The sequence below is a fragment of the Zootermopsis nevadensis genome, unplaced genomic scaffold, assembly GCF_977971745.1.
Source record: "Zootermopsis nevadensis isolate Lab colony 2312 unplaced genomic scaffold, Znev_1.0 Znev_ptg000061l, whole genome shotgun sequence".
Lineage (NCBI taxonomy): Eukaryota > Metazoa > Arthropoda > Insecta > Blattodea > Termopsidae > Zootermopsis > Zootermopsis nevadensis.
The window spans coordinates 11,650,437-11,677,149 of NW_028259192.1; the positions used below are offsets into that span (position 1 = coordinate 11,650,437).

At 37.9% G+C, this 26,713-nt stretch overlaps 2 protein-coding genes and 1 long non-coding RNA gene across 7 annotated transcripts in view; 1 reads left to right on the forward strand and 2 right to left on the reverse strand.

Annotated features, from left to right (window-relative positions):
- Positions 1 to 26,713, reverse strand: part of LOC110838274 (uncharacterized) — a 136,898-nt gene that overhangs the window by 24,590 nt on the left and 85,595 nt on the right. The gene's annotated exons all lie outside the window — the stretch shown is intronic.
- LOC147871202 (nuclear RNA export factor 1-like) lies at positions 1,610 to 22,387 on the reverse strand. 5 transcript variants are annotated; one of them, XR_015532543.1, is made up of 3 exons: positions 20,873 to 22,387; positions 14,426 to 14,588; positions 1,610 to 3,053 (listed from the first exon to the last, which is right to left on the reverse strand). XR_015532543.1 is itself a non-coding variant. In XM_087340303.1 (3 exons), exon 1 carries the CDS (start codon positions 4,717 to 4,719, stop codon positions 3,493 to 3,495), a length of 1,227 nt encoding a protein of 408 aa, XP_087196429.1. In that variant the 5' UTR covers positions 4,720 to 6,945; the 3' UTR covers positions 1,610 to 2,002; positions 2,971 to 3,053; positions 3,232 to 3,492. The 5 variants fall into 5 exon arrangements, 3 of the variants coding, with proteins under 3 accessions (XP_087196429.1, XP_087196428.1, XP_087196427.1); XR_015532542.1 differs by lacking the exons at positions 14,426 to 14,588; positions 20,873 to 22,387 and adding exons at positions 3,232 to 3,405; positions 9,532 to 10,722; XM_087340303.1 differs by lacking the exons at positions 14,426 to 14,588; positions 20,873 to 22,387 and adding an exon at positions 3,232 to 6,945 and having other exon boundaries at positions 1,610 to 2,002; positions 2,971 to 3,053.
- LOC147871203 (nuclear RNA export factor 1-like) lies at positions 11,726 to 14,429 on the forward strand. The gene is made up of 2 exons (XM_087340304.1): positions 11,726 to 13,573; positions 13,752 to 14,429. Exon 1 carries the CDS (start codon positions 12,086 to 12,088, stop codon positions 13,310 to 13,312), a length of 1,227 nt encoding a protein of 408 aa, XP_087196430.1. The 5' UTR covers positions 11,726 to 12,085; the 3' UTR covers positions 13,313 to 13,573; positions 13,752 to 14,429.

A 26,713-nucleotide genomic window follows, 5' to 3' on the forward strand; every position in this document is an offset into this window, starting at 1 on the left:
TACGAAATAATTGCCGGGATTACTTTTGTACTTTCTACCCGGAAAGAAGAAACTTGTTAGTTTCCTGGGAGTTAACAGCAGCGGGAACAATAAATTACACCCTCTCCTATTGTAGCTACGAGACATTGAATAATTACGTAAACAAAGTCTCGCTGTTTTACGGACGCATTTGCATTCGCTCTAAGCGCCCCTCATGCTGTTGGAAAGCTGATTGTGTGTGATGACGCACGCCTCAGGGCGCCCGCTTTGAAACCTGACCGACCACGGCTCAGACGATGTTCAACGCTGGGTGGAACACGTCCTCTGAAGCCGCGAGACCTCGGGACATTGTCTACTTTCCCTTAAACGTTCACACGAACAAGCAAAAGTTAATTAACAATATTCAAATTATCTATTTCGTATTATTTCCATTAACGTAACATTCTCACAGCTTCGTAGTTTTCGGACGCCGTATCAAATACATTAGATTGACATCGTATTTGGATATTTTAACATACGAAGAAAATTCTTAAATTATAAAATGTGTTCTTAATTCCTAACCTCATTTTTGTGATTAACTCCACTCTCTTTATAATTAATAAAAATAAAGGTAAGCATAGAACACGCGCGGCCGCCATGTTGTTAAAGAGCGTATAAGAAGTTAACGTAACAATTTTTGTACTGTAGGATTTAAGCTTTTCACAGTGGCGAGTCTAAAGTTGGACGTCTTCTGGGTTGCGCCGTGTAGTCTGGTAGAAGTTTACCGATGTTTCGGAGGTCCTTGCTGCCTCCATCATCAAGGCATCAGTGTTACTACCTTCTCAAAAATCCCCAAAACCCAGTCCGTATAAATGTTAAGGACGGGGAATATTGGCAACCTGGCACCAAGGGTCTCAAACTTTTTATACGTGATTTTGATAACCAATATGGTCTGCTGAAATGAAGAGGTTTTCGGAGAAAATAATTAAAATGATTCTTTCTGTTAAGCTATTTATTTATTGGATCATGATGATGATGATGATGATAATAATTCAATTCAATTCATTCATATTAAAAGTAATTAATTTATTTCAATAATAATAAAAGTAAAACAAAAAATGAAACTAAATATATAAATGTAACATATTCAATTCGATTCATTTATTAATAATAATAATAATTCAATTCATTTATATAATAAGTAATTAATTTATTTCAATAATAATAAAAGTAAAACAAAAAATGAAACTAAATATATAAATGTAACATATTCAATTCAATTCATTTATTAATAATAATAATAATTCAATTCATTCAGATAATAAGTAATTAATTTATTTCAATAATAATAAAAGTAAAACAAAAAATGAAACTAAATATATAAATGTAACATATTCAATTCAATTCAATTTATTTATTATTAATAATAATAATTCAATTCATTCATATAAAAGTAATTAATTTATTTCAATAATAATAAAAGTAAAACAAAACATGAAACTAAATATATAAATGTAACATATTCAATTCAATTCATTTATTAATAATAATAATAATTCAATTCATTCATATAATAAGTAATTAATTTATTTCAACAACAATAAAAGTAAAACAAAAAATAAACTAAATATATAAATGTAACATATAATAATAACAATTCGATTAATTTATTCAATCATATTTCACAAATAAATGGGCTATATACAATACCTAAGTAATATAATTCAATTTAATAATTCTAAATAAAATAAATAATACCAAGTAACAATAATAATAGTTCAATTTAACAATAACAACGACAATAATCTCAAATATTAAACAGCCATCGCAAGGTTAATTTTGTAGCAAAATTCCCACTTCCTTCGTGGATGATTCCGTAGACTCCACTTCTTAGGTCATTAGGTTGTCAGTGTCCTCCAGCGTAACCATCGAGGCAGTCAACTAACATCGCCAAACGCTGATGTGCCGGTGGTCTCCTGGGCCAGGGATTAGTTCAGATGCGCACAGAAGGCAGACGAATCTCACGTGTCCCAGTGGTTGTAAACTGTAAAGTAAAGAAGCAGGAAAACCCGAGAGTAAAAGTAGCATTGAAAAGCATTTATGAGAAAAATACTTTTAACAAAACTATACAGTATCTCAAAAAGATGTAAACACACATCAGCTGATTTAGTCTACGTGTTCAAAATGTTGAGGGGAGAGCAGCTGACTGATAAGGTTAATTAACACTCGTTCCATCTTTTAGGAACAGCTGTCAAGATAGCTCGAAGCTTTGATTTAGTGGGCGTAAGCCATGTCTATTTAACCAGCACTGAGCAGACACATGGTTGAACACGATGCGTTTAAAACTGACAACAATGGGAAATGTAAACACAAGCCACTTTTTTTATAATACCGAGCTGTTTCTTCTTTGTGAGATACTCAATGTCAACACAGCATATTTCACTTTCCAGCAAGATTTGATTTGAGAATTCTAATTAATTTTACTTTAAAAACTGAATTTCTCGGAACAGTTAACATCTACACGAACACAAAACTAAGCCGATTGTTCTTTCCTAGCAAAGACACGTGAAACAAAGCCTGCAGTTCATCTGTGCATGAATTGTCAAGAATCCATCGTTGCCATAATTGATTTCGAATCGGTTTCTTACCTGCGCTCCAAAACTTACGTTTGTTGTATTTCTGCGCTGTTTATGAAGTTGGTTAAATCGGTAAGGATGTCGAGTGGGAAACAAAGCTGTCGTAATTTTTTAAAAAATTGCTATTTAACATTTTCTTTTAATGAGTCATTTTAAACAGAATTCTACGAAATTTAAGCCAAGCAAATTAAGTAATTTGTAATGGACGATGACCAGTTTATATTTCGGGGAATGCAAAGAGCTTCGTTCTAATTTAACCCTCGTTTTAAGGGTCTTCCAATATTATCTGTAAATAACAAGTCTCACTCGATTGCCTGAAGGGAATTTTAGTTTCGTGGTTTTCCTCAGTCCGCCTTGGCAAATGCTGAGATGGTACCTTAAATTAAGCCACGACCGCTTCCTTCCACACCCTTTCCAATTTAATATTCACTATGATCCACCGAAACGTCGTTTAATAAACTGAAAATAAAAAAGTCAGTAAATAACACAGGTAACAATGGGCGAAAACTACAGAAATTTGTCGTGTCTTTTCAGACCTTCTGACATTTATACGGGGACAACAATGAGAAGTTTCCTTTTAAAACTTCACAGATAATTTTCTAACGAAAGACGTAAGTTCGCTTAATAAATATCTGACCTGTTATTGTTCCTTCCATACTCAGTTCACTGACTGACGTATGTCGCCGGAACATTACAGCCGGTGTTCTCTTTCCCCGGAACATTCCTTCCGTCGTCTGTTGCTTCTCCTGTCACAGAGACCTCCTTCATTACGCGGTGACCCCAGAAGTTGGCTTTCACTAGGTCCCGGTTCCTGAAACAATCCACTCAGCGACATGATTAGTTTTGAGGGCGAAATTGCCTTGGTAGGCGGGCAATAATATTCGTCTTGTCCTCTCGTTCAGGCAGAAGTGTCCGTGCAACTCTGACCCAGTGCAAGTGTTGATGCGGTTGGATTCTCGAGGTAAGGATGGGCGAGTTGTTCTCTGCCGTAACTGCCACTTCGTAGGTACTCCATTTCCAGGACGAATTCGATAAAATCTGCGCCTTCTGCTGCAGACGAGTAGTTCTCCGTGATTTTTGTCATCTGTAAATAGTCAATGTCGTCAAAGATCGGTGGAAATAGGACGGTTTCATCCAGCTCCTTCAATCTCGGGAACCTCTTCCTCGCATCACTGACGTATTCGTATTTACTTGTCAGGGGATTTCCCGCCAGCACCAGTTCTTCTAGAGGAAGGCCCTTCAACCAATCCAGTTTCCTCATCTCAGGTATCTTGTTCATTCCGAGGTCAAGGGCTTTGAGGTTAGGAAGTTTGCTAGGAAGGGCGCTGAGGTTCTCGAGCAGGTAAAGTTTGTTTTCAGATAAGTCAAGTGCTTCCAGATCGGGAAAGTTCTCCACGACGACGTCCAGCACTGCCAGCATCATGCTGGGTACGAACAATGCCACAGGAAAGTTGTCAACGAGGTCTGCATCCTTGTGTAACCGAGACAAGTCCAGGGATTTTGAGGTGGCGTCGTGTCGCCTGGCTATGACCGTCTTTATTCTCTCCATCGCAGTGGAATCGGTCACGACCTGCGGCAGTCCGGGCCTCACTTCCACCAACAGCGTTTGTCCTCTTATGGCGATCTCGTCCTTCAAGCTGGCCAACTTTTCTGCAGCATTGCAGTCGTCTACGAAGAACGAAGAATTTCTTCCCGTGACTCTGTAGCAGATCGGAATGAATTCCGTCGGCCCAACATTGGCCATAACATTCCTCAAGACGTAGTTCTTTCTGTAGTTCCCTCCGTGATGTATCGTAACTTGGAACCACATGGCTGCTTTACATATACTTTTTTCAAGGCCGAGCGCCAATGGTACAGAGCGTCTGAGACGCTTTAATATCCTCCGGTCACCTGAATCCATGCTTGGAGTTTTGACGACTGTACCACCAGAACTTCCTGTCTCATCACGGTGTTTCGGATTGTAAAGTTTGAATCGCCTATTACACTTTCCACTCGAGCCTGGCTTGCTTACCTTACCACCACGTCCAACACGGGCATCCACACTCAGATGTTTTTTTCCAGATTGTCCGTTGAGGTTACTTACTCGGACGCCCTCGGTGTTGTCTGTTTTTTCCGAATACCTCATTCTGGTGTTGTTGTTAAACAAAATTCTTATTGCTCTGATCAATTGAAAAGGTTTTTAAATGCCTTTCTTAAAAATTCTGATTAACTTCGTGAAATGGTGCGACACACGTCTAGTTCAGATCACTCACTCAATCAGAATGGCGTCCCTGTGGCGCAATCCTGCAGATGTGACGTCACAAACCGTCACAAAAAGTCGCAAACCGTAAAACAAGAAAATGTAGACATTATTAAATTAAAATTATAAACAGGATTTTTTTTGAATTGTTTTCATGGAAAGAATCGGATTAATAAAACTCTTTTCTGCTTTTTTAGAATTGTAACTGAAAGTCGGCCTCATCTGGATTTCCTGTTCTTGATTGTCAATTGTTTAGATTTGCAACTCTTCAGAAATCCTGCCACAAGGGTTAGAATCAGAGCCATCTTTTGCCTGCCCCGCGAAGCTTCTGTGTCGTTACGTTTTGTTAATAATAACTTGAATATTGTTTATTATTAATTAAATGCTATATTAAATTACATTTTCCCAAGTCTTTTTGAATATGAAGCATCAGTGATACGCCGTACATACACCTAACCCTTTAAAATCGAGTGGTAACAATAAGTACCGTTTGCTTTAACAGCCAATAACACTGCAATATACATTTATGTGTTTTGCAAGATTCTAGTTGTAAACAGAGGTTATTTCCTTAACATGAACTTGTTCATTGTTGTAATGGTGATGTGTTGTTTTACGTACTGAAGTCTTGCATATTATATAAGACTTTGACTGTACATGATTCATTGTTCTGAAGAAACGAACTTATTCAAAGAATGGATAATTCAGTCCGTACTTCAAAGACAAGCACCATTACAGAGATCAAATTTGTAACGCCGTTTAAGGAAACAATCTTACGACGCCCATTAATGCAAAATTCAGTTACTGATTGTAGAACCAAGTGGTAAATATATTTATCGGTGTTCTTTACAGGGTTATTGTCATGCCGGAACACAGCCTGACGTGATTTTACTCGTTGTATTTTCATTAGTAATAACAGTGCAGCAAACCCTTGATTATCCGAGATGTTTGGGATAATTGAAACCCCGGATAATCGAAACCCCGTATAATTGAAACCCTGGATAATCGAAACCCCTGATAAATGAAACCACGGATAATCAAAACCCCAGATTATGGAAACCCCGGATAATCGGAACCCCGGATAAATGAAACCCAGGATAATCGAAACCCCAGATTATGGAAACCCCGGATAATCATAAAAAAAAGAATGACGTACAGATACAACAAATGCGCAAGTTTACTGCCTAAAATTTTAAAGATTTGCTAAGAGCAAAAAGGATTTATGTAATGACAACTATTAAAAAAAATATTTTAGTGTATTCTGCTGTCCTAATTTTCAGGTTTTAGCAATATTTTGTGGTTGTTGTATTTATTCGTATCTTTTTAAAGTTACATTCTCTACAACAGATTTCCTAACCTAACTTTTAACTTTCGTTTAAAGCAGACAGACCGCGGATAATCAGGAGTCTGCTGTGGTATTGAATCTCCTTGACAGAGGAAAATACTTGACAGGTTTTGTGTGTGTGTGAGCAGAATTTGTCAGCTTTCGCCGGATTCTCTCTTCTGCGTCATATTTTTCCTTCGTCGTGGTTCGTAATTTCAAGCAAGTCAAGAATTGTTTTTGCGTTGTTTCCAGAATTCTTGCTGCTGATTTACGGGCGCCTTATTTTTATTGTTTGCTCGTTGATATTTCACTTAAATGAAGAAATTGTGAAATTTGATTCTTCACTTATTTCCCGGGGTATCGCCAAATTTGAGGAAGAACAAAATGGACTGTCCGTCACGAAATAAGAAATGTCTCGGAGATTAATAATTCCTAAAAAGGGAGGGAGACGAGGAGAAAGATTTCTTTTTGTTCCATTAGTTGGAATTACGTAACTCCATTTCTTGATGTATTTCGATTTTCTACCAGTTTAATGATGAGGTGAAATTTCAGGCCGGTAAGGACGGTAATGGTAAAGAAGGCTGTTTCCTGGGGAGCGCAGCACCCCAGAAGAGTTATCGTCAAAAATCACAACACCACATGGAATCTTATATTAATGCATGTAACATTTTTGTGTAAGACTTGAGGTTCTCACAGCGGTGAATATGAAGATTTCTGTCTTCTGGGTTGTTGCGCTGTGTAGTCTGGTCGATGTTAACCAACGTTTCAGAGGTCATACTGCCTCCGTCATCAGGGCGATGAATATGCCAATGCCATATGCATTGGCATATTCATCGCCCTGATGACGGAGGCAGTATGACCTCTGAAACGTTGGTTAACATCGACCAGACTACACAGCGCAACAACCCAGAAGACAGAAATCTAACATTTTTGTGTTTGTTTTTAAAAAAGTTTTACGAAGAACGTCATTTCTTCAAATGCTTCAGTTTTTAAGATTAAAAATTACAAGACAATAATTTTGCCTGTTGTTTTGTATGGGTGCGAAACATGGTCTCTCACTCTGAGGGAGGAACACAGATTGCAGGTGTTTGAGAACAGGGTGTTGAGGAGGATATTTGGGCCTAGGAGAGAAGACGATGGGGTAAGGAGGAAACTGCATAAATATGATCTTAAAAATCTGTACTCCTCCCCCATTATTGTCAGGATGATTAAGTAGAGAAGAATGAGATGGGCGGGGCATGTAGCACGCATGGATGGGACAAGAGGTGTGCACCGGGTATTGGTTGGGAAGCCTGAGGGGAAGAGACCGCTGGGGAGACCTAGACATAGATGGGAGGATAATCTCAGGCGGGATCTATGGGAGATAGGAGTTGAAGGAGACTGGATTTTGTTGGCCCAGGACAGGGTCCGGTGGAGGGCTTTGGTTGTTCGGTGATGAACCTTCGGGTTCCCTAAGCCATCTAGTTGGTTGGGTCCACTATTTGGGAAGCCTGAGGGGAAGAGACTGCTGGGGAGACCTAGACGTAGATGGGAGGATAATGTCAGACGGGATCTATGGGAGATAGAAGTTGAAGGAGACTGGATTTTATTGGCCCAGGACAGGGTCCGGTGGAGGGCTTTGGTTAATTCGGTGATGAACCTTCGGATTCGGTAAGCCATCTAGTTAGTTAGTTAGTTAGTTAGTTAGCTTCAGTGTTTAATGTGCGTTTCAAGGGTATTCCAGACTTGTGGCCTGCGTTACTCTGCCTCATCATCATGCCGATGCTTTCGATAGTTTGGTAATTTATTTAGATATCTTCTTATACGTACGGACTGTGCGGATAGCAAGACAGATTCACAGTGAAGCAAGTAGTTTAGGAGTATTTTACGGATCAGTGTGAAACAGTTAATTTGTCATCGAGCAGGTTAGCTAAACAGTAGCGGCTTGACTGTCATTCTGGAGGTACCGGACTCTATTTTGGAATTAACTGGCTTTTCTTACGGAAGTTTTTCATGGGTATTTCTGTTTCGCGACCGGATTTAATTCATGAGAGGCACACACAGTTTTATTCAACATGTGTTACGACGTTTCTGTAAAATAGACTATTACATACGCGCATTGACACTTAAAGAATTAGATATTGCAGTGCCACCTGTTAAGTGTAAACTACACTAGGTTACTCTCGTAAACACAACACACGGAGACCGATAACGCGAATATTTTACATTATCTGTTTGGAACACCTGTTCTTTCGAGTGCAGAAATCTGTTGCCTTACTTTGAAGTATATCTTATTCGTTAATGCACTGTTTGAAAGCTTCTGTGTTTAAATGCCTTACCCGTGGCATAAACAAATTTTTTCTTGTATTGTTTTCGGAACGTTTCGCTGTCGCGGACATTAAATGCAATTGCTCAACCGTGCCGTTGCGCTCTGGATGGCTGATACTGGTCCGTTACGATGAGCCTTTCTCATCGGTGTCATGGGGATGATAAGAAATGGAACAGATGAAAGTCTGGGGGAGCGAAAATTCACCTACTTTGCAATAGAAATGACGTTTCAGTTGAAAAATTTGGCTTCTGTATCTAAGGCTTTACAGGGAAATAGGGAGAATTACGCAATCACGAACTTCTCAATGCGCGGCAGGACTGGAAAAGTCACGAGAAGAGAATTCGCGAGGTGTAAATGTGGATGATATTAAAACAGATCTTAAGAAATATGGTGTTTGGGTGTATCTGGCAAAGTTTATGGTCCTGTGGTTGACTGTAACGTTGAGCCTTCGGGAATTTCTCGACTGGCTTAGTGCTCAAAATGGATTACTCCACTGAGTTTTGCCATCATCTAAAATCCAATTAAATTTAACAGAAACGTTGTGAATATAGTATGTTTAGATGGTTATGACTATCCGATTTCTTCTGTTCAGAAAAAAAGTTTAAAAATCGACATAACTTTTTACTTAGTACAGAATATCTGCGCAATGTTGCGGATATTTTTAGAGTTTAATGGTGACATTTAATAAAGCCGTAATTAAACTGAAGATGTACCAGTCTTCAGAATGTGTGTGTGTGTGTGTGTGTTTGTGTGTTGGGGGGGAGTGACTGGACAACAACAATGATTTAGACTGATCGATAGAGCAAAGGCTGCCAAAATCAAATCCGAAATACACGACCATCTCAGACTGCGTTCTCGCTATACACTTCATGGAAAGAAAGCATTATAATATTATTAAATAATTCAGTCCGTACCGCAAATAAAACACTTCACCATTAGAAAGATGAACTCATTAACGCTGTTTACGTAAATGATCGCTGTTTACAATGAGAATCATACTGAGTGTTACAGCAGCTGGTATACGTAATTACAATTTGGTTTTAAAGGGTTAATAACCTACGTAACTTACCATCGCCGTGGGCCGTAATTTCACGTCTGGTACAAAAACGCACCACATACGAACGTCGAGGCGGGAGGATATGTCTGGAACTCGTGAACCGCTGTCGACTACTGGTCGCCTCGGTCGCCATTGCAGACAGAGCGCAGTTTTGCCATTGCCCCCAGCTCTTGACCCTTCCGTATAGACGTATTTACGTCAAGAAAGATTGGAACTGATTACTGGTAAGATTCTTAATATCACTTCTAAATGGTTTTGACGTCGATAGTTTACACTTAAAAGTATGACAAGTAGACAATAAATAATTTTAAGTCTTAATATCACATTGAATGCAATTTAGATTTTCTCTGTCTTTCACAAATTCGACTAGTGCTTAGCCCTCGTAAATCTTTTTCAGGAAATCCCGGATGTAAGTCTAGATCTGGAGGTCGGCTATGCTGACTGAAGTTTTTCGTGGTATGCTTCAGTGCCTCCAAGCACATTAAAATATGACTTACTTTCTCCACATCACTTCCAAATCAGTTTTCACATATCATTCGTCGTTATACATAATATAAATTACTGACAGCGCCATAAAACACAAATACGAAAATATACAGGCCTGTATTTCGTAAAAAGAACTTTTAATAGACATACAGTTTTGTAATCACTCGGAGAGATAAGGACTCTCATAAGAACAGAATAAATCCCATTGTGTACAGAACGCGAGGAAGACATTAGGTGTAGAGTTGCCATGCTGGGTTTGATGTAATGGAGCTCATAATATAGTCACGTAGGTTAAATTAATTATACAATAACCTCACATCCATTACTGCTACAAATTTTGTTAGCTACCAGAAGTGAGGATCGATTCAGTCAGGCAGCGCTCCTTTGGTGTTTGAGACTTAGTTCAGCATGAAGTTCAAATCTCAGGGTTAATCGAATTATGGACTAAACATTCTCCTTAGATGGTTAAAAGTTGAGGCCTCTGTATGCCAATAAGTGTCGATTGTCAATTCTGCTCTTCGCAGTGGCAGATAACGTGTTTGTCATAAATAATGATAATGATGAATTATAGATGAAACTACTAGATTTTTATAAGTGTGAAATTTATATTAGTTTTAGATGTACATCTACAGAGTGGGTGGGAAGTAAGTAGACATTAAATAATCTTTATACATTGGAAATATAGAGGTTATAACCATTTCTCAATGCTTACTTACTTCCCACCCACCCTGTACTACTGACAAGTGTTCGTGACATTTTAAACCGGACAAAAACCGTGTAATTAACAGTTTTTGTTCCAGCGTGTCTTTTAAATTTGTTCCTAAGCAAGTGTAAAATATTTTACTTACTTTTCAATACAGCCGCTTAGTAAACATCTCTTAGGAGTTACAGACGTGGTAGCACGCCGTCTCTGATCCTCATCTTTTAATTTGAACACCAGAAAGCGTTACGAATTTTTATGAAAATTAGTTCCCGTCTTATGTCGTTAAAAACTGACGCCTGAAAGCAGATTCACAAAACTTAATGTGATTCTTTTCACACGATAAGCATGTTTGTAGGACGGTGAGTAGCTTTTGAGAGATTTCATAAATTTTAACTGAGCGCGAAGAGAGTATCTTCTTATGCACTGAGATGACACAAAAGACGCAAAATTTATCACACACCTTCCCGTTTCCTCGTCTCTCAACCTTATTTCTGTTTCGTGGTTCTAGTTAAAATATGGGATAATGCATATGATCTATGTTCACGGCTGTACTGTTGTTATACAACCATACATCGTGACTTCTATTCACTGAAGCCGACAATGAATCATGTACAGTCAAAGTCTTAAATAATATGTAAGACTTCAGTACGTAACACAACACATCACAATTACAACAATAAACAAGTTCATGTTAAGGAAATAACCTCTGTTTACAACTAGAATCTTGCAAAACACATAAATGTATATTGCAGTGTTATTGGCTGTTAAAGCAAACGGTACTTATTGTTACCACTCGATTTTAAAGGGTTAGGTGTATGTACGGCGTATCACTGATGCTTCATATTCAAAAAGACTTGGGAAAATGTAATTTAATATAGCATTTAATTAATAATAAACAATATTCAAGTTATTATTAACAAAACGTAACGACACAGAAGCTTCGCGAAGCAGGCAAAAGATGGCTCTGATTCTAACCCTTGTGGCAGGATTTCTGAAGAGTTGCAAATCTAAACAATTGACAATCAAGAACAGGAAATCCAGATGAGGCCGACTTTCAGTTACAATTCTAAAAAAGCAGAAAAGAGTTTTATTAATCCGATTCTTTCCATGAAAACAATTCAAAAAAAATCCTGTTTATAATTTTAATTTAATAATGTCTACATTTTCTTGTTTTACGGTTTGCGACTTTTTGTGACGGTTTGTGACGTCACATCTGCAGGATTGCGCCACAGGGACGCCATTCTGATTGAGTGAGTGATCTGAACTAGACGTGTGTCGCACCATTTCACGAAGTTAATCAGAATTTTTAAGAAAGGCGTTTCAAAACCTTTTCAATTGATCAGAGCAATAAGAATTTTGTTTAACAACAACACCAGAATGAGGTATTCAGAAAAAACAGACAACACCGAGGGCGTCCGAGTAAGTAACCTCAACGGACAATCTGGAAAAAAACATCTGAGTGTGGATGCCCGTGTTGGACGTGGTGGTAAGGTTAGCAAGCCAGGCTCGAGTGGAAAGTGTAATAGGCGATTCAAACTTTACAATCCGAAACACCGTGATGAGACAGGAAGTTCTGGTGGTACAGTCGTCAAAACTCCAAGCATGGATTCAGGTGACCGGAGGACATTAAAGCGTCTTAGGCGCTCTGTACCATTGGTGCTCGGCCTTGAAAAAAGTATACGTAAAGCAGCCATGTGGTTCCAAGTTACGATACATCACGGAGGGAACTACAGAAAGAACTACGTCTTGAGGAATGTTATGGCCAATGTTGGGCCGACGGAATTCATTCCGATCTGCTACAGAGTCACGGGAAGAAATTCTTCGTTCTTCGTAGACGACTGCAATGCTGCAGAAAAGTTAGCCAGCTTGAAGGACGAGATCGCCATAAGAGGACAAACGCTGTTGGTGGAAGTGAGGCCTGGACTGCCGCAGGTCGTGACCGATTCCACTGCGATGGAGAGAATAAAGACGGTCATAGCCAGGCGACACGACGCCACCTCAAAATCCCTGGACTTGTCTCGGTTACACACGGATGCAGACCTCGTTGACAACTTTCCTGTGGCATTGTTCGTACCCAGCATGATGCTGGCAGTGCTGGACGTCGTCGTGGAGAACTTTCCCGATCTGGAAGCACTTGACTTATCTGAAAACAAACTTTACCTGCTCGAGAACCTCAGCGCCCTTCCTAGCAAACTTCCTAACCTCAAAGCCCTTGACCTCGGAATAAACAAGATACCTGAGATGAGGAAACTGGATTGGTTGAAGGGCCTTCCTCTAGAAGAACTGGTGCTGGCGGGAAATCCCCTGACAAGTAAATACGAATACGTCAGTGATGCGAGGAAGAGGTTCCCGAGATTGAAGGAGCTGGATGAAACCGTCCTATTTCCACCGATCTTTGACGACATTGACTATTTACAGATGACAAAAATCACGGAGAACTACTCGTCTGCAGCAGAAGGCGCAGATTTTATCGAATTCGTCCTGGAAATGGAGTACCTACGAAGTGGCAGTTACGGCAGAGAACAACTCGCCCATCCTTACCTCGAGAATCCAACCGCATCAACACTTGCACTGGGTCAGAGTTGCACGGACACTTCTGCCTGAACGAGAGGACAAGACGAATATTATTGCCCGCCTATCAAGGCAATTTCGCCCTCAAAACTAATCATGTCTCTGAGTGGATTGTTTCAGGAACCGGGACCTAGTGAAAGACAACTTCTGGGGTCACCGCGTAATGAAGGAGGTCTCTGTGACAGAAGAAGCAACAGACGACGGAAGAAATGTTCCGGGGAAAGAGAACACCGGCTGTAATGTTCCGGCGACATACGTCAGTCAGTGAACTGAGTATGGAAGGGACAATAACAGGTTAGATATTTATTAAGTGAACTTATGTCTTTCGTTAGAAAATTATCTGTGAAGTTTTAAAAGGAAACTTCTCATTGTTGTCTCCGTATAAATGTCAGAAGGTCTGAAAAGACACGACAAATTTCTGTAGTTTTCGCCCATTGTTACCTGTGTTATTTACTGACTTTTTTATTTTCAGTTTATTAAACGACGTTTCGGTGGATCATAGTGAATATTAAATTGGAAAGGGTGTGGAAGGAAGCGGTCGTGGCTTAATTTAAGGTACCATCTCAGAATTTGCCAAGGCGGACTGAGGAAAACCACGAAACTAAAATTCCCTTCAGGCAATCGAATGAGACTTGTTATTTACAGATAATATTGGAAGACCCTTAAAACGAGGGTTAAATTAGAACGAAGCTCTTTGCATTCCCCGAAATATAAACTGGTCATCGTCCATTACAAATTACTTAATTTGCTTGGCTTAAATTTCGTAAAATTCTGTTTAAAATGACTCGTTAAAAGAAAATGTTAAATAGTAATTTTTTAAAAAATTACGACAGCTTTGTTTCCCACTCCACATCCTTACCGATTTAACCAACTTCATAAACAGCACAGAAATACAACAATCACTAGTCACGCAAACGTAAGTTTTGGAGTGCAGGTGAGTAACAGATTCGAAATCAATTCATGCACAAATCAACTGTTTCACGTGGATGTCTTTGCTGGGAAAGAACAAACAGCTTAGTTTTGTGTTAACTGTTCCGAGATGTTCAGTTTTTAAAGTAAAATTATGTAGAATGCTTACAAGACACAACTATCAAATCAAATCTTGATGGAAAGTGAAATATGCTATGTTAACATTGAGTATCTTACCGTACAAAGAAGAAAAAAACTGGCTTGTGTTTACATTTCCCATTGTTCTCGGTTCTAGACGCGTCGTGTTCAACAATGTGTCTGCTCAGTGCTGGTTAAATAGACATGGCTGGTACGCTTACGTCCACTAAATCAAAGCTTCGAGCTATCTTGAGAGCTGTTCCTAAAAGATGGAACACGGAATATGTTAATTAACCTTATCAGTCAGCTGCTATCCGCTCAACATTTTGAACACGTAGACTAAATCAGCTGATGTGTGTTTACATCTTTTTGAGATACTCTATAGTATTTTTCTCATAAATGCTTTTTAATGCTACTTTTACTTTCGCGTTTTCCTGTTTCTTAAGTTTACAGTTTACAACCACTGGGACACGTGAGGCCGCACATCGTGAGATTCGTTTGCCTTCTGCACGCATCTGAACTAATCCCTGGCCCAGGAGACCACCGGCACATCAGTGTTTGACGATGTTAGTTGACTGACTCGATGGTTACGCTGGAGGACACGTGTCTACAACAATCACTGACAACCTAATGACCTAAGAAGTGGAGTCTACGGTATCATCCACGAAGGAAGTGGGAATTTTGCTACAAAATTAACCTTGCGATGGCTGTTTAATATTTGATATTATTGTCGTTGTTATTGTTATTATTATTAAATTTAAACTATTGTTATTGTCACTTGGTGTTATTTATTTTATTTAGAATTATTAAATTGAATTATATTACTTAGGTATTGTATTTAGCCCATTTATTTGTGAAATATGATTGAATAAATTAATCGAATTATTATTATTAATATGTTACATTTATATACTTAGTTTCATTTCTTGTTTTACTTTTATTATTATTGAATGTGGAAAGTGCCTTCGTAGTGAGCGGACGTGTCTTGCTAGTGCTCCGTGCTGTGTATTTACAACGTGGTGCAGTTGTACAGGAATCTACTACCTGCTGCCTTCCGCCGCAATGACGGCTAGCAAGGATACTTGCGAGGTGTGCAAGAAGGCTTTCTACGGAAAGCAAAAGCATATTAGATGTTGTGGGCCGTGTGCTTCCCGTTTTCATGTTAATTGCTTGAAAATGAGCGAGGTGGAATACTCATTCCTCTTTTCTGATGGTGTTTCCACCTACAAGTGCAGAAAGTGCGTAAAGGCACTTCGAGGCGTTAGTGGTGTAAACACACCGCCTAGGATCTTGCGTTCTGCCTCTGCCTCGGAGATTGCAAAGAAGGTAGTGTCTCCTGTAAAGGAACCGATCCTGCCGGACGTTGGGGGCTACGAATCTCTCGCTGAAAAGTTGGAGATGGTGAGGCTCAATGGAGCTTGCACGCACAATCTTGTGGAAAACTTGGTCCAGTTGGTCCTCAAGCTTTCTGAGGATGTGCAGCAGCTGCGCAAGGACAACGAATATTTGAAGGAGCAGTTGAGTAGCAGTACTCCCTGTGCTCCTTTACATGTTGCGGAAAGGAAATCATCAAGCCAGAGATCTTCAACCGCTCCGTCTCGCAAAGTTCCTGAGTCATCCGACAACTCTACTTCGGCCTGTGCTGCTGACGTGGGCGTTAAGTCCTACAAGGATGTCGCACTCACGGGTTTACATACTACGGAGACCCCAACGCAGGTAGACACCGAGGGCTTTATTACGGTGCACCGTAAAAGGAAGCCCAACCCAGGTACCCCGGTGGTCCACGCAACAAAACAGCGTAGACAGCCCTTAATTGGGGTTCGAAACTCTGCCTCTCTGCCCGTAATCTCTAAGAAAGAGAGGTCTAAGGCCCTGTTCGTTTCAAGGTTCAGTCCTGAGGTCACGACTTCAGATATTGAGGCATCATTAAAGGAGCAATTACGCCTTAAGAACTTGGTGTGCACCAGGCTAAAAACAAAATTTAGCAGTTATTCTTCGTTTCATGTTTCTGTGAACGAGGACGAGTTTCCATTAATTAATAATACTGGTGTGTGGCCAAACGGGTGCCTTATTGCTCCTTTTTACGGCAGACTTACTTCTGAGCAGGTTTACTCCTCGAGCGCGCCTGTCAGGTCAACGGAGTCAGATGCTCTGCCTACGGCCAGTGTGGCTACTGTGCCTGGGGGCGGCTCGGATTCCCACTGAGTATGGTTCTTGACAACTGTGATTTTGATGTATTTTATCAAAATGTCAGGGGTCTAAGAACCAAATGCAGTAAATTCATTGACAATGTTTTCGCTGGCACGTCCGGAATTTACTGTATTACGGAAACCTGGCTTAATGACTCTATATTAAGTTATAATATTTTTCCTGAATCCTATTACGTGTTTCGTGCCGATAGGGATTACGTAAGCTCCAATAAAAAACGGGGAGGCGGAGTGCTGACTGCAGTTTCAAAGTCTTTCCGTGGCGTTAAACGAAGGTATGATCTAGAAACGATTGAAGAGTGTGTGTGGATTGAAATTCCTGTTAGAGACAACCACAGTCTACTTATAGGGAATCATTACTTTGCGCCGGATTGTGATATAAAAGCAATTAAAAATTATCTAAACACTTTAGAAGTAAACCTAAACTCGCATCTCTATCGGGTGGTCATGTTAGGAGATTTTAATGTCCCCAATTTTGACTGGCTAAACGGCACCCCTTCCTCTAATTGTTATTACTATAGCAAAATTAAAGGAAATTCTCTTTACGCCACCTCGTGCTTTCTTGGTCTAAATCAGCGCAACGACTGCGTTCCTAACAATGCCCTGCTCGACCTTGTCTTTACGAACTTCAGCGATCTCAGCATTTCCCTTTCTCCTCACTCGCTGGTCCCTCCTGACCACTATCATCCGCCTCTTGTCCTTAATCTTAAACTAAGTCTTGACTATCAACATACCTCGCTTACTCCTCGACGCAATTACGGGAAAGGAGACTACTTATTACTTTACCATACCCTAGAAAACTCTGACTGGTCTTGCGTTCTTAATGAAAGCTCGGTTGATGCTGCAGTTAATAATCTCACGGCTACTGTGTCGAAGGCCATCAACCTAGCTATTCCCCTTGTAAAACCCAGAAATTCTGCATTTCCTCATTGGTTTTCCAAAACTCTTGTCTATTACATTAGAAAGAAGAATGCATCTCTTAAGAAATTCAAAAAATCTAAATCTGATTAACATTATAGCGTTTTTTCCCACTATCGTAAACTAGTTAAATTGACTATTAAATCAGATAGATTGGTTTGGTTAAAAACTATTGAAGAAAATTTGAAAACCCAACCAAAGCACTTTTGGAAATATATTTCTAATTTCAAAAAGAAAGACCAGTCGATTACACAAATTAAAGTTGGAGACAGTTTTATCACGGAACCCCAGGCAATCGCTGAGGCTTTTGCTGACCGCTTTCGTTCTGTTTTTAACTCCCCTTCTTGCGTTAATGTTACGACTAGTTCTGACTTCGCCTATTCTGATGTTTTGAATATTCCTCGTATCTCTGTTGATGATGTTACGCGGGCAATTAGTCGTCTCCGTTCGACGAAATGCGTCGGACCCGATGAAATCCCGACTTTCGTCATAAAAGGTTGTTCTGAGATTTTAACTCCTCTTTTACGCTATATTTTCAACCTTAGTTTATCTAGTGGGAACTTTCCTTTGTTATGGAAGCGAGCGGCTGTCGTGCCGATTTTTAAGAAAGGCAACAGCGCCTTAGTATCTAACTATAGGCCTATTTCGATCCTTAATAACCTCTCCAAAATTTTTGAAAGCATTGTTCATGATCACCTTTCCTTTTATTTCAAATTCAAATTACACCCCAGTCAGCATGGTTTTTGTAAATCAAAATCTACGGTAACTAATTTAGTTACCTACCTTAATGATGTTCAGCCGTCTGTTTGTTCACAGGGACAGATCGACTCTGTGTATTTTGATCTTAGGCAGGCCTTTGATTCAGTACCGCATTCTATTCTTTTGAAAAAGCTAAATAAATTTGGACTATCTTCTCCTTATGTCAAGTGGTTCCAAAGTTATTTATCATCCAGATCTGCCTTTGTTCGCATTTTAGGACAGTCTTCTTCTTTCTACGCGGTGTTATCTGGAGTTCCACAAGGCTCTACCTTGGGACCTCTCTTATTTAATATTTTTATTAACGACCTTTGCGACAAAAATAAGTATTCTAAATTTCTCTTATTTGCCGATGACTTGAAACTATATCACGATATTAAATCTGTGCATGACTGCAGAGCTCTTCAAGCAGATATCAATTCCGTACATGAGTGGTGTAATGATAACAATATGGAACTTAACATAGAGAAAACCAAAATTATATCGTTCACACGTAAAACCAACAGTATCCATTTTAATTACATTGTTAGTGACTTTTTAATCTTGCGTACAAATTGTATAAAAGATCTTGGTGTTTTGTTAGACAGTAAACTGTATTTTCACTGTCATGTAAATTGTGTTCATTCCCAGGCACTAAGGACCTTAGGGCTTATTCGTTTTATTACTTATAATTTTTCCTCTTTAGACAGCCTTGTTGTTTTATATAATGCTTTAATTAGGTCAAAGCTTGAGTATGCCTCGGTCGTTTGGAATAATCTTACACAGACAGATTCTAATAAATTAGAAAATATTCAAAGAAAATTTGCCAGTTTATGCAATTACCGATTTTTCCAGTTTAATATCCCCCGAAAATATGAACTGATCCTATCTACTTTAAATTTTAGAACACTTTATTCCAGACGACGACATCTCGATGCGTTATTTCTTATTAATGTATTTAAGGGCAAAATAAATTGCCATTCCATTATGGACGCTGTTGGTTTACGTGTGCCGGCGAGGCAAATAAGAGAATTTTCTACTTTTAGTGTGAGCAGTGCACTAAGGCATAGTCCTTCAGCCAGGTGCGTCATCGCTGCAAATGAAGTATGTAAATCTTTGGACGTATTTAGCACAAACATTGTCTCCCTTGAGCGAACGTTCTCAACAAGGGAAATGATCTAGCTTGGTTACCTGTCTTTTTATATTTTTTTAAAGTTTTACAATTATATTAGTGTTCCCTACGTGAATTATTTTGTTTTTATTTATATTCCTTCATTTTTTGCTCTGTGTTAATATTGTTTCTATTTTGGGTTTGCCTGTACTTGGCAGTTATATTTAATACTGTATATTTATAAGTTTAGTTAATCCGTTTGTGTAAGATTTTTAATTTTTATTTCACTATTATTGTATATATTATCAGTGTTTGCCTGTTATTGGCTTCTTGCTGTTGGCAAACACGTAAATAAATTAATTGAATTGAATTGAATTGAATTGAAATAAATTAATTACTTATTGTATGAATGAATTGTATTGAATTATTATTATTATTAATATGTTACATTAATATATTTAGTTTCATTTTTTGTTTTACTTTTATTATTATTGAAATAAATTAATTACTTATTGTATGAATGAATTGTATTGAATTATTATTATTATTAATGTTCCATTTATATATTTAGTTTCATTTTTTGTTTTACTTTTATTATTATTGAAATAAATTAATTACTTATTGTATGAATGAATTGTATTGAATTATTATTATTAATATGTTACATTTATATATTTAGTTTCATTTTTGTTTTACTTTTATTATTATTGAAATAAATTAATTACTTCTTATATGAATGAATTGAATTATTATTAATATGTTACATTTATATATTTGGTTTCATTTTTTGTTTTACTTTTATTATTATTGAAATAAATTACTTACTTATTATATGAATGAATTGAATTATTATTATCATCATGATCCATTAAATAAATAGCTTAACAGAAGAAAATCATTTTAATTATTTTCTCCGAAAACCTCTTCATTTCAGCAGACCATATTGGTTATTAATATCTTTGCCGAAGGCAGCAGAAAACACTAACAGTGTTGTGGACAGTAAGTGAAAATGTGTTTCTATAACTTGAATAATATAGCCGATAATCACTTAAAAAACAAATAACAGTTGTATTGCTGAATACAACATTGTTTATTGCATAGGCGTTTGTTAGCATTCAGACACTTCTGATTTAATACCATTGTTAAACTTTATAAAATTTCAATTACTAGAGCAGAGCGCTCCTTTCGGAGCTCCTCGGGCGGGTTGGTCAAGTTTGTAAAACGCAACCAACCTTGTGTAAGAAACTAAACTAACCCCCCGAATGGGGGTTAAAACACTTTTTCAGCGTCTTGTTTTTTTTTGTTCCTCTGTTCTTAGGGAATAAGTTTTTCTACATGTGTCGTTAATATGGTCTCGTCTATCATTGTAAGTATTCTTTCGCTCTTCTTTATTTCTTAAATAGGTCTGATGTAGTAGTTCTTTACGTCGCTGTTCAGAGGCCAACTGTTCTTGGTCAGTAAACTTTCTACGTCCAGCCCCACCCTTGCAAATCTTCGTCTTAAAATCGATCATAATAGTTTTCGTAATCGTAATATATCGAGTATATATGAGTAGTATTATTAGTATCACTTTACCTTGTTGCAGTTGTTGGATATGGTACTTCAAATAGTTGATAACTTCTTTTTTCACTTTTCTGATGTTTTAGGCCAACTGTCAGTCAATTTTTAATAATGCAACGTGAAGCTTCTGGAGCAGTGATAATGCGACTGGCTTGGTAGTGAAGCGTTATTTGTTTACTCTGCATTGTTGTGTTGTAATCGGCATTGTTGTGGTCCACAACAATGCCGAGTAAACAAATATCTGTTGACATTGTTGATGACGTCATTTCTTGAAGACAACGAGGAATCACAAATTTTTATAGTAGAATAATCGAAACCCCGGGAAATCCACAAAAATGAAATAAAAATACGAAAATGCAAGAAATACGTGAGTTTATTTACAGAAATATATTACTTGAATTTTTAAAGGTTTACGAATAACGACAAATATCTTATATAAAGTTTAATACAGTACATACTTCAAAAGAAAGAGGATTCGGACGGTTAGAATAGCGTTCTACTGTCGTAAACTTAAGGTTTCTGCAACAATGTATCATTGTTGTATCCCTTCATTTTAAACGTTATCTTTTACAACATATTTAATAAATTATTTTTTTACTTTCGTTTAAATCCGCCCCTGGATAGTCGGGAGTCTACTGTATTTACAAAACTCGTAATCATACGGTACCACGACAGTAGAAACAGCAATGTTTGATGTCACCTCCTTTGTGCTTAGGTCATAAGAAAGAATAATCTAGCATGTGTGTGTATATCAGTGCACTAAATTAAATGTGTCAGTTAAGAGGTCTGCGTGTCTTGATATTGCATACAGTATATTGTTTATGAACGGATTAAGTATGCATGTACATGATTAATATAATACAGTTCTAAACGCAATTACACGCATTAAGTAGCACACGCAGTTTAATTTTTACTGTAGAGCTTATTTTAAAAAGAACCCAAACAAAGAACGGGTACATTAGCTAATGATACTATAAGTCTTAACTTAGTACAGCAATTCCTGAGAAGCTAACCGTCGTTGTGCTGGTGAATAAACTCACTCTTTTATGGGATGGTAAGGTTCATTACCGTGCTCACAAAAACTCATATTTATTCCCTATTTTGAGTTTCGTAAATCAAATCAACAATCCCACACTATACTTAAGATTCACTTTAATAGTATTCTTCCATATATGCCTATCATAAATGTTACATTTCCCTATAAAATAAGAAACGTAAAATAAACATAATTACGTAGCTGTCTCGTTAATTACAGTTAAGCCTCTAGTTAGATGTAAATGTTTAGCATGAAATCTGATAAGACGTCAAGCTCTCTGCATGTTACTCTGACAATTTTATCAAAGAGAAATAAATGTATTGTTTTATATTGTTGTCTGTTGTATTGATACTGGCCTATACGCTTAATTCACAATAGATCGACTGACGCAAAAACCATGAAAGCAAAACAGACTACAGTAAGGGTATGCTTAAAACAATATAGCTATAATTTGTCATCTCGCTTCAGGAAGCTTCGTTTATAGCTGAATTTATGATTCAGCAGTCTTAGGTGATTAATTCAAATTAGTAAATGCTCCCAGCGCCTTCTCTAAATGAATTGCTTAATGAGTTTCACTTAATGTGTATCACATAAGAGGGCTGCACATACGAAAATGTTATTTAGCTGATAAGCTGCGTTAGGGAACACAATTATTAGTTGTCTCAAATTGTTAATATTACGGCACAACAGAATTCATAGTGCAAAAGCGTTGTACGTTTAACAAATTCTTCTCGGGCTACCAGATATATATGATATTAATTTAATCATAAATAGCCCATATCTTTGTATTTCCGTTTCCAGTTGTGCCACATATTTATAAGAAAATATGTCTTAGTGATAATCCCCGATACTAAAAGGAAGTGAGAAATAAACAAACGCGCTCTTTGCAGATCTTTACTTTTAACAAATAAAACTAACAATGTGACAGCAGAAGTTGAAGACGAGTGTTAAACGCCCCTAAAGCCCTGATGACGGAGGCAGTATGACCTCTGAAACGTTGGTTAACATCGACCAGACTACACGGCGCAATAACCCAGAAGACAGAAATCTTCATACTCATCGCCCTGATGACGGAGGCAGTATGACCTCTGAAACGTTGGTAAACATCGACCAGACTACACGGCGCAATAACCCAGAAGACAGAAATCTTCATACTCATCGCCCTGATGACGGAGGCAGTATGACCTCTGAAACGTTGGTAAACATCGACCAGACTATACAGCGCAACAACCCAGAAGACAGAAATCTTCATACTCACCGCAGTGAAAACCTCAAATCCTACACAATTTATTCTGAATTTGCTAGTAATGATTCAGACGAAACAAAGTTCTGAAATATCATTGCAGAAAATTGTGACACAACAGAACAGAGAAAATTCTCGGGCAGTAATCTAAAAAGAAATGAGGATGACATATTTTCAAAGTTTACTCTGTTCACATGACGTTATGTATGGATGACAATGGTGTCCACGCTTCCATACCTGCGTGTTTGTGTGTCAATGAGCGCCTTGGTCACTTCGCGGCTGTAACTTTTGTGCCCTGTAATCAGTGTTCCGTGCATGTAAGTAATGGATATCGCAGTTAAGATATAAAGAAAACCAAGTATAATCAAACTCAACACAAATGGACTTCAAAGACTTCATTCTTTATGCAAATGCACGCTTTGACACAATGGCGTTTTTCTTCTCTACGAGATTTCAAAGTAAAAGTTAGAAGTATTTTGAATCATAAATTGTAAGCAAAACATTCATTACACATCAAAACATTTTGTTTAAGAAAATATTTTTAGAGTGAATTAATTTATTCATAAAAATTAACACGAGGTTAGAAATCGAAGTGAAATTATAACTTTGTCACACTGAAGTATAAATATTCTCGCGCTGCCACCACGTTCTTGTTTTTATACAATAACAACTGACCACTGTATTAAGTGGCGCTAGTGTTCACGAATTTCAGGAATTTGAACGTCTGCCATATTCCTATTATTGATTGTAGATAATTAAATGCACGGCGTTATAACTTCTACGCAAATAATATCCATACGAAATTTAATCAACATTCGTCCAGCGGTTTTAGAGTTTAAAAATGAGGACACACGGACGAAATGACGGTCGGACAAACGCTGTCACCCATGCATGCGTTTATTTTATTCCCATCATGCAAAGACCTCATAAAAGGTCACAGATGGAAAAGTTTTGTATTTGATGTAGCCTTAGTTCTAAGTGGAATTGTGGAATTCAGTACGAACACAGAACCATTAACAATGCTGAGTCTTAACATCAGAAGTTGAAAAGACTAGGATGTCTGAATCTCATTTTTTCCGTTCCCACCTTCCTTCAACACAATAATACCAATACTAAAGCAATTTATGAGAATTGCACCTTGTCCTTAATGAAATATTCGTGAAACTATATCGTACTTTGTGCTGGTAAACTTAAAGCTAATACTTGTACAACTTAACCTGGATATTTGTTCTTACCCTTCCTGAAGGGCCCGGAAACTAATTTTGTGACAGATTCTTAAGTTTAAGCCACTTTGGTACTGCCACACCTAAATCTAGAACCAACAAAAATACCATATAATTCGCTTTCATAAGCTAATGGTGGTCACTTTTAAAACCTGAACTAGATTAACTAATTCACTAATTCTGACGTATGTAATAGTTCAGTTTATTATAAAGGTATTTATTTCATTCATTGAATGTGTGTACATCTTTTTAGACACACTGTATTATATCCGTCAACTAAATTTTTCCTTCGTGAATAACATTCAAATTCAATTTGTATTATACATCACACTACACGTTTCGGCCTATGACCATCTTCAGATATTTTCTGAAAAAATACAAGAACTTACAAGCATATTTTGAGGCTAAAGGTATCGATCGCAAGTTAACAGTGAGATAATTAAAAATATTTGTACTTAGCTCAAATGGGATAAAAAATAAATCATAGGATTCAACCTATTCAGGTTACTAACGTCGCGTGTCAGATAATTTGCTGTGGGTCGTGTGTGTGTGAAAAACAATGCAGATCCTAGATTTAACAGTTTACCCCCTGCAGAGAGTCATGTAGGCAGACACGCACGACTCTGGTTTACTTTCTCCGGTTCAAAACTTTGTCCAGACATCCTGTGGTTTCCACTGTCCTTCCTTGCTATTTGTTTGTTATAAAACGGGAATAAAACGTAAAAAACATTTCCTAAAATGTGTCTGGGTGGTTAGAGCTCCTGCTTCATATTCAGCAGGCCCCAGCTTCAAAACTCGGCCAACACAAAATACTTTAGTAATTTTTTCCAACCATTTCAGATAAATGCCAAGATAGTACATTGCAATAGGCCACAATCGCTTCATTCCACATCACTTACAATTCATTATACATTAATCATTCGATGTATGCAAACTGATCTATTTATTGTGTCGTTAAGTAAATCCTAAATCAAATAAAGTTATTTACTATTCAGACACCATTAACATTTTCAAAATATACGGAAACCTCAGGTCGTTTGTGATTTTCAATGCAACAAACAAAAGTGTATTACTGAATTATACAGTTATGTGTTTTAATGTAAGACGTAAAACATTTAAACCGAACCTTTATTTTTAAGATATTTCTTCATAAATATTCTTTTCTGTTGGATGTCTTAAATTCGAATATTACTGAAATAAATTAAATGAAGTACGAGGCTCGTCCACAAAGTAAGTTTCCCTGGGGCCGTTTACAGAAACAAAACACAATTTCATGGAAATATTTATTGCAACAGATACAGCAAGTGTCCAGCTATTTTTCAACATATTCACCACCGGAATTGAGACATTTGTCATACCGTGGGACCAACTTTTGAATACCTGTGTCGTAGAAGTCTGCCGCCTGGGATTGGAACCACTGTGTGACAACCATCTCCGCCTCTCTGTCATTCTCAAAACGCTGACGCTGACCGGACAGGAATTTCTTGAGGTGTAGGAAAAGATGGAAATCACTGGGAGCGAGGTCCGGGCTGTAGGATGAATGATTAAACACCTCCCAGCTAAACTCCTGCAGGAGACTTGCTGTCCGTCGAGCCGTGTGCGGCCTAGCGTTATCACTGACCGCACTTCACAGTCGGCGGGAGCTGGAATAAGAACCTCCATCTTCAACAGCTGCAACGATGCTACTGTGAGAACGCGGGAAGTGCCGTTAGTGCATGCGCCATGCTACATCATTGCTCTATCACGTACGCACAGTCGCTTCGCGCAATATAAGGTTTGCTAGCTGTGGGACGAGTGGGAAACTTACTTTGTGGACGCGCCTCGTAATAAGAGATGTTTAACCTGACTTTTTCCTTAGATCTTTTTTTTTTACCTTTCGTTATTCTGCATATAATAAATAATCCGCTACAGTTCATATCGTTTTTAATGGCCGATATATTAGTTATAAAACTAAGCGTACATAAAAGTGTGCTATCTTGGTGACTCGATTCGGCTTAATTTCAAAATCCGGAAAAGCGTAATGTACACAGCGTAAAAGGAATTCCTGCAGTTGAGCATGTTCAGAGACCTGTGATCTTACAGAGGTATTATATAAACATTAAATGGTCTAAAAGTTACTAAATTTAAACCGTGAAGTAGAATAACTTGTGAAAATGTGATACAACTGCCGAGATACATGTCGTTTCTGGCGATACGGTCTAGCTGGTATCAGACGTAGCCTGCTACAAAATCAGTAAGTTAAATTAAAAGATGGAACTGGAATGGATTACTGGGGTTGAAAATGTGATTTCGATTATGTTAGACAAAAATACATCTTCTCATTGCGTTGTTCCAGAAAACAAGACATTTACTAA

Bases quoted from the DNA above. Each gene is read 5' to 3' on its own strand.
- LOC147871202 (XM_087340303.1), bottom strand. From the start codon at position 4,719: ATGAGGTATTCGGAAAAAACAGACAACACCGAGGGCGTCCGAGTAAGT.
- LOC147871203 (XM_087340304.1), top strand. From the start codon at position 12,086: ATGAGGTATTCAGAAAAAACAGACAACACCGAGGGCGTCCGAGTAAGT.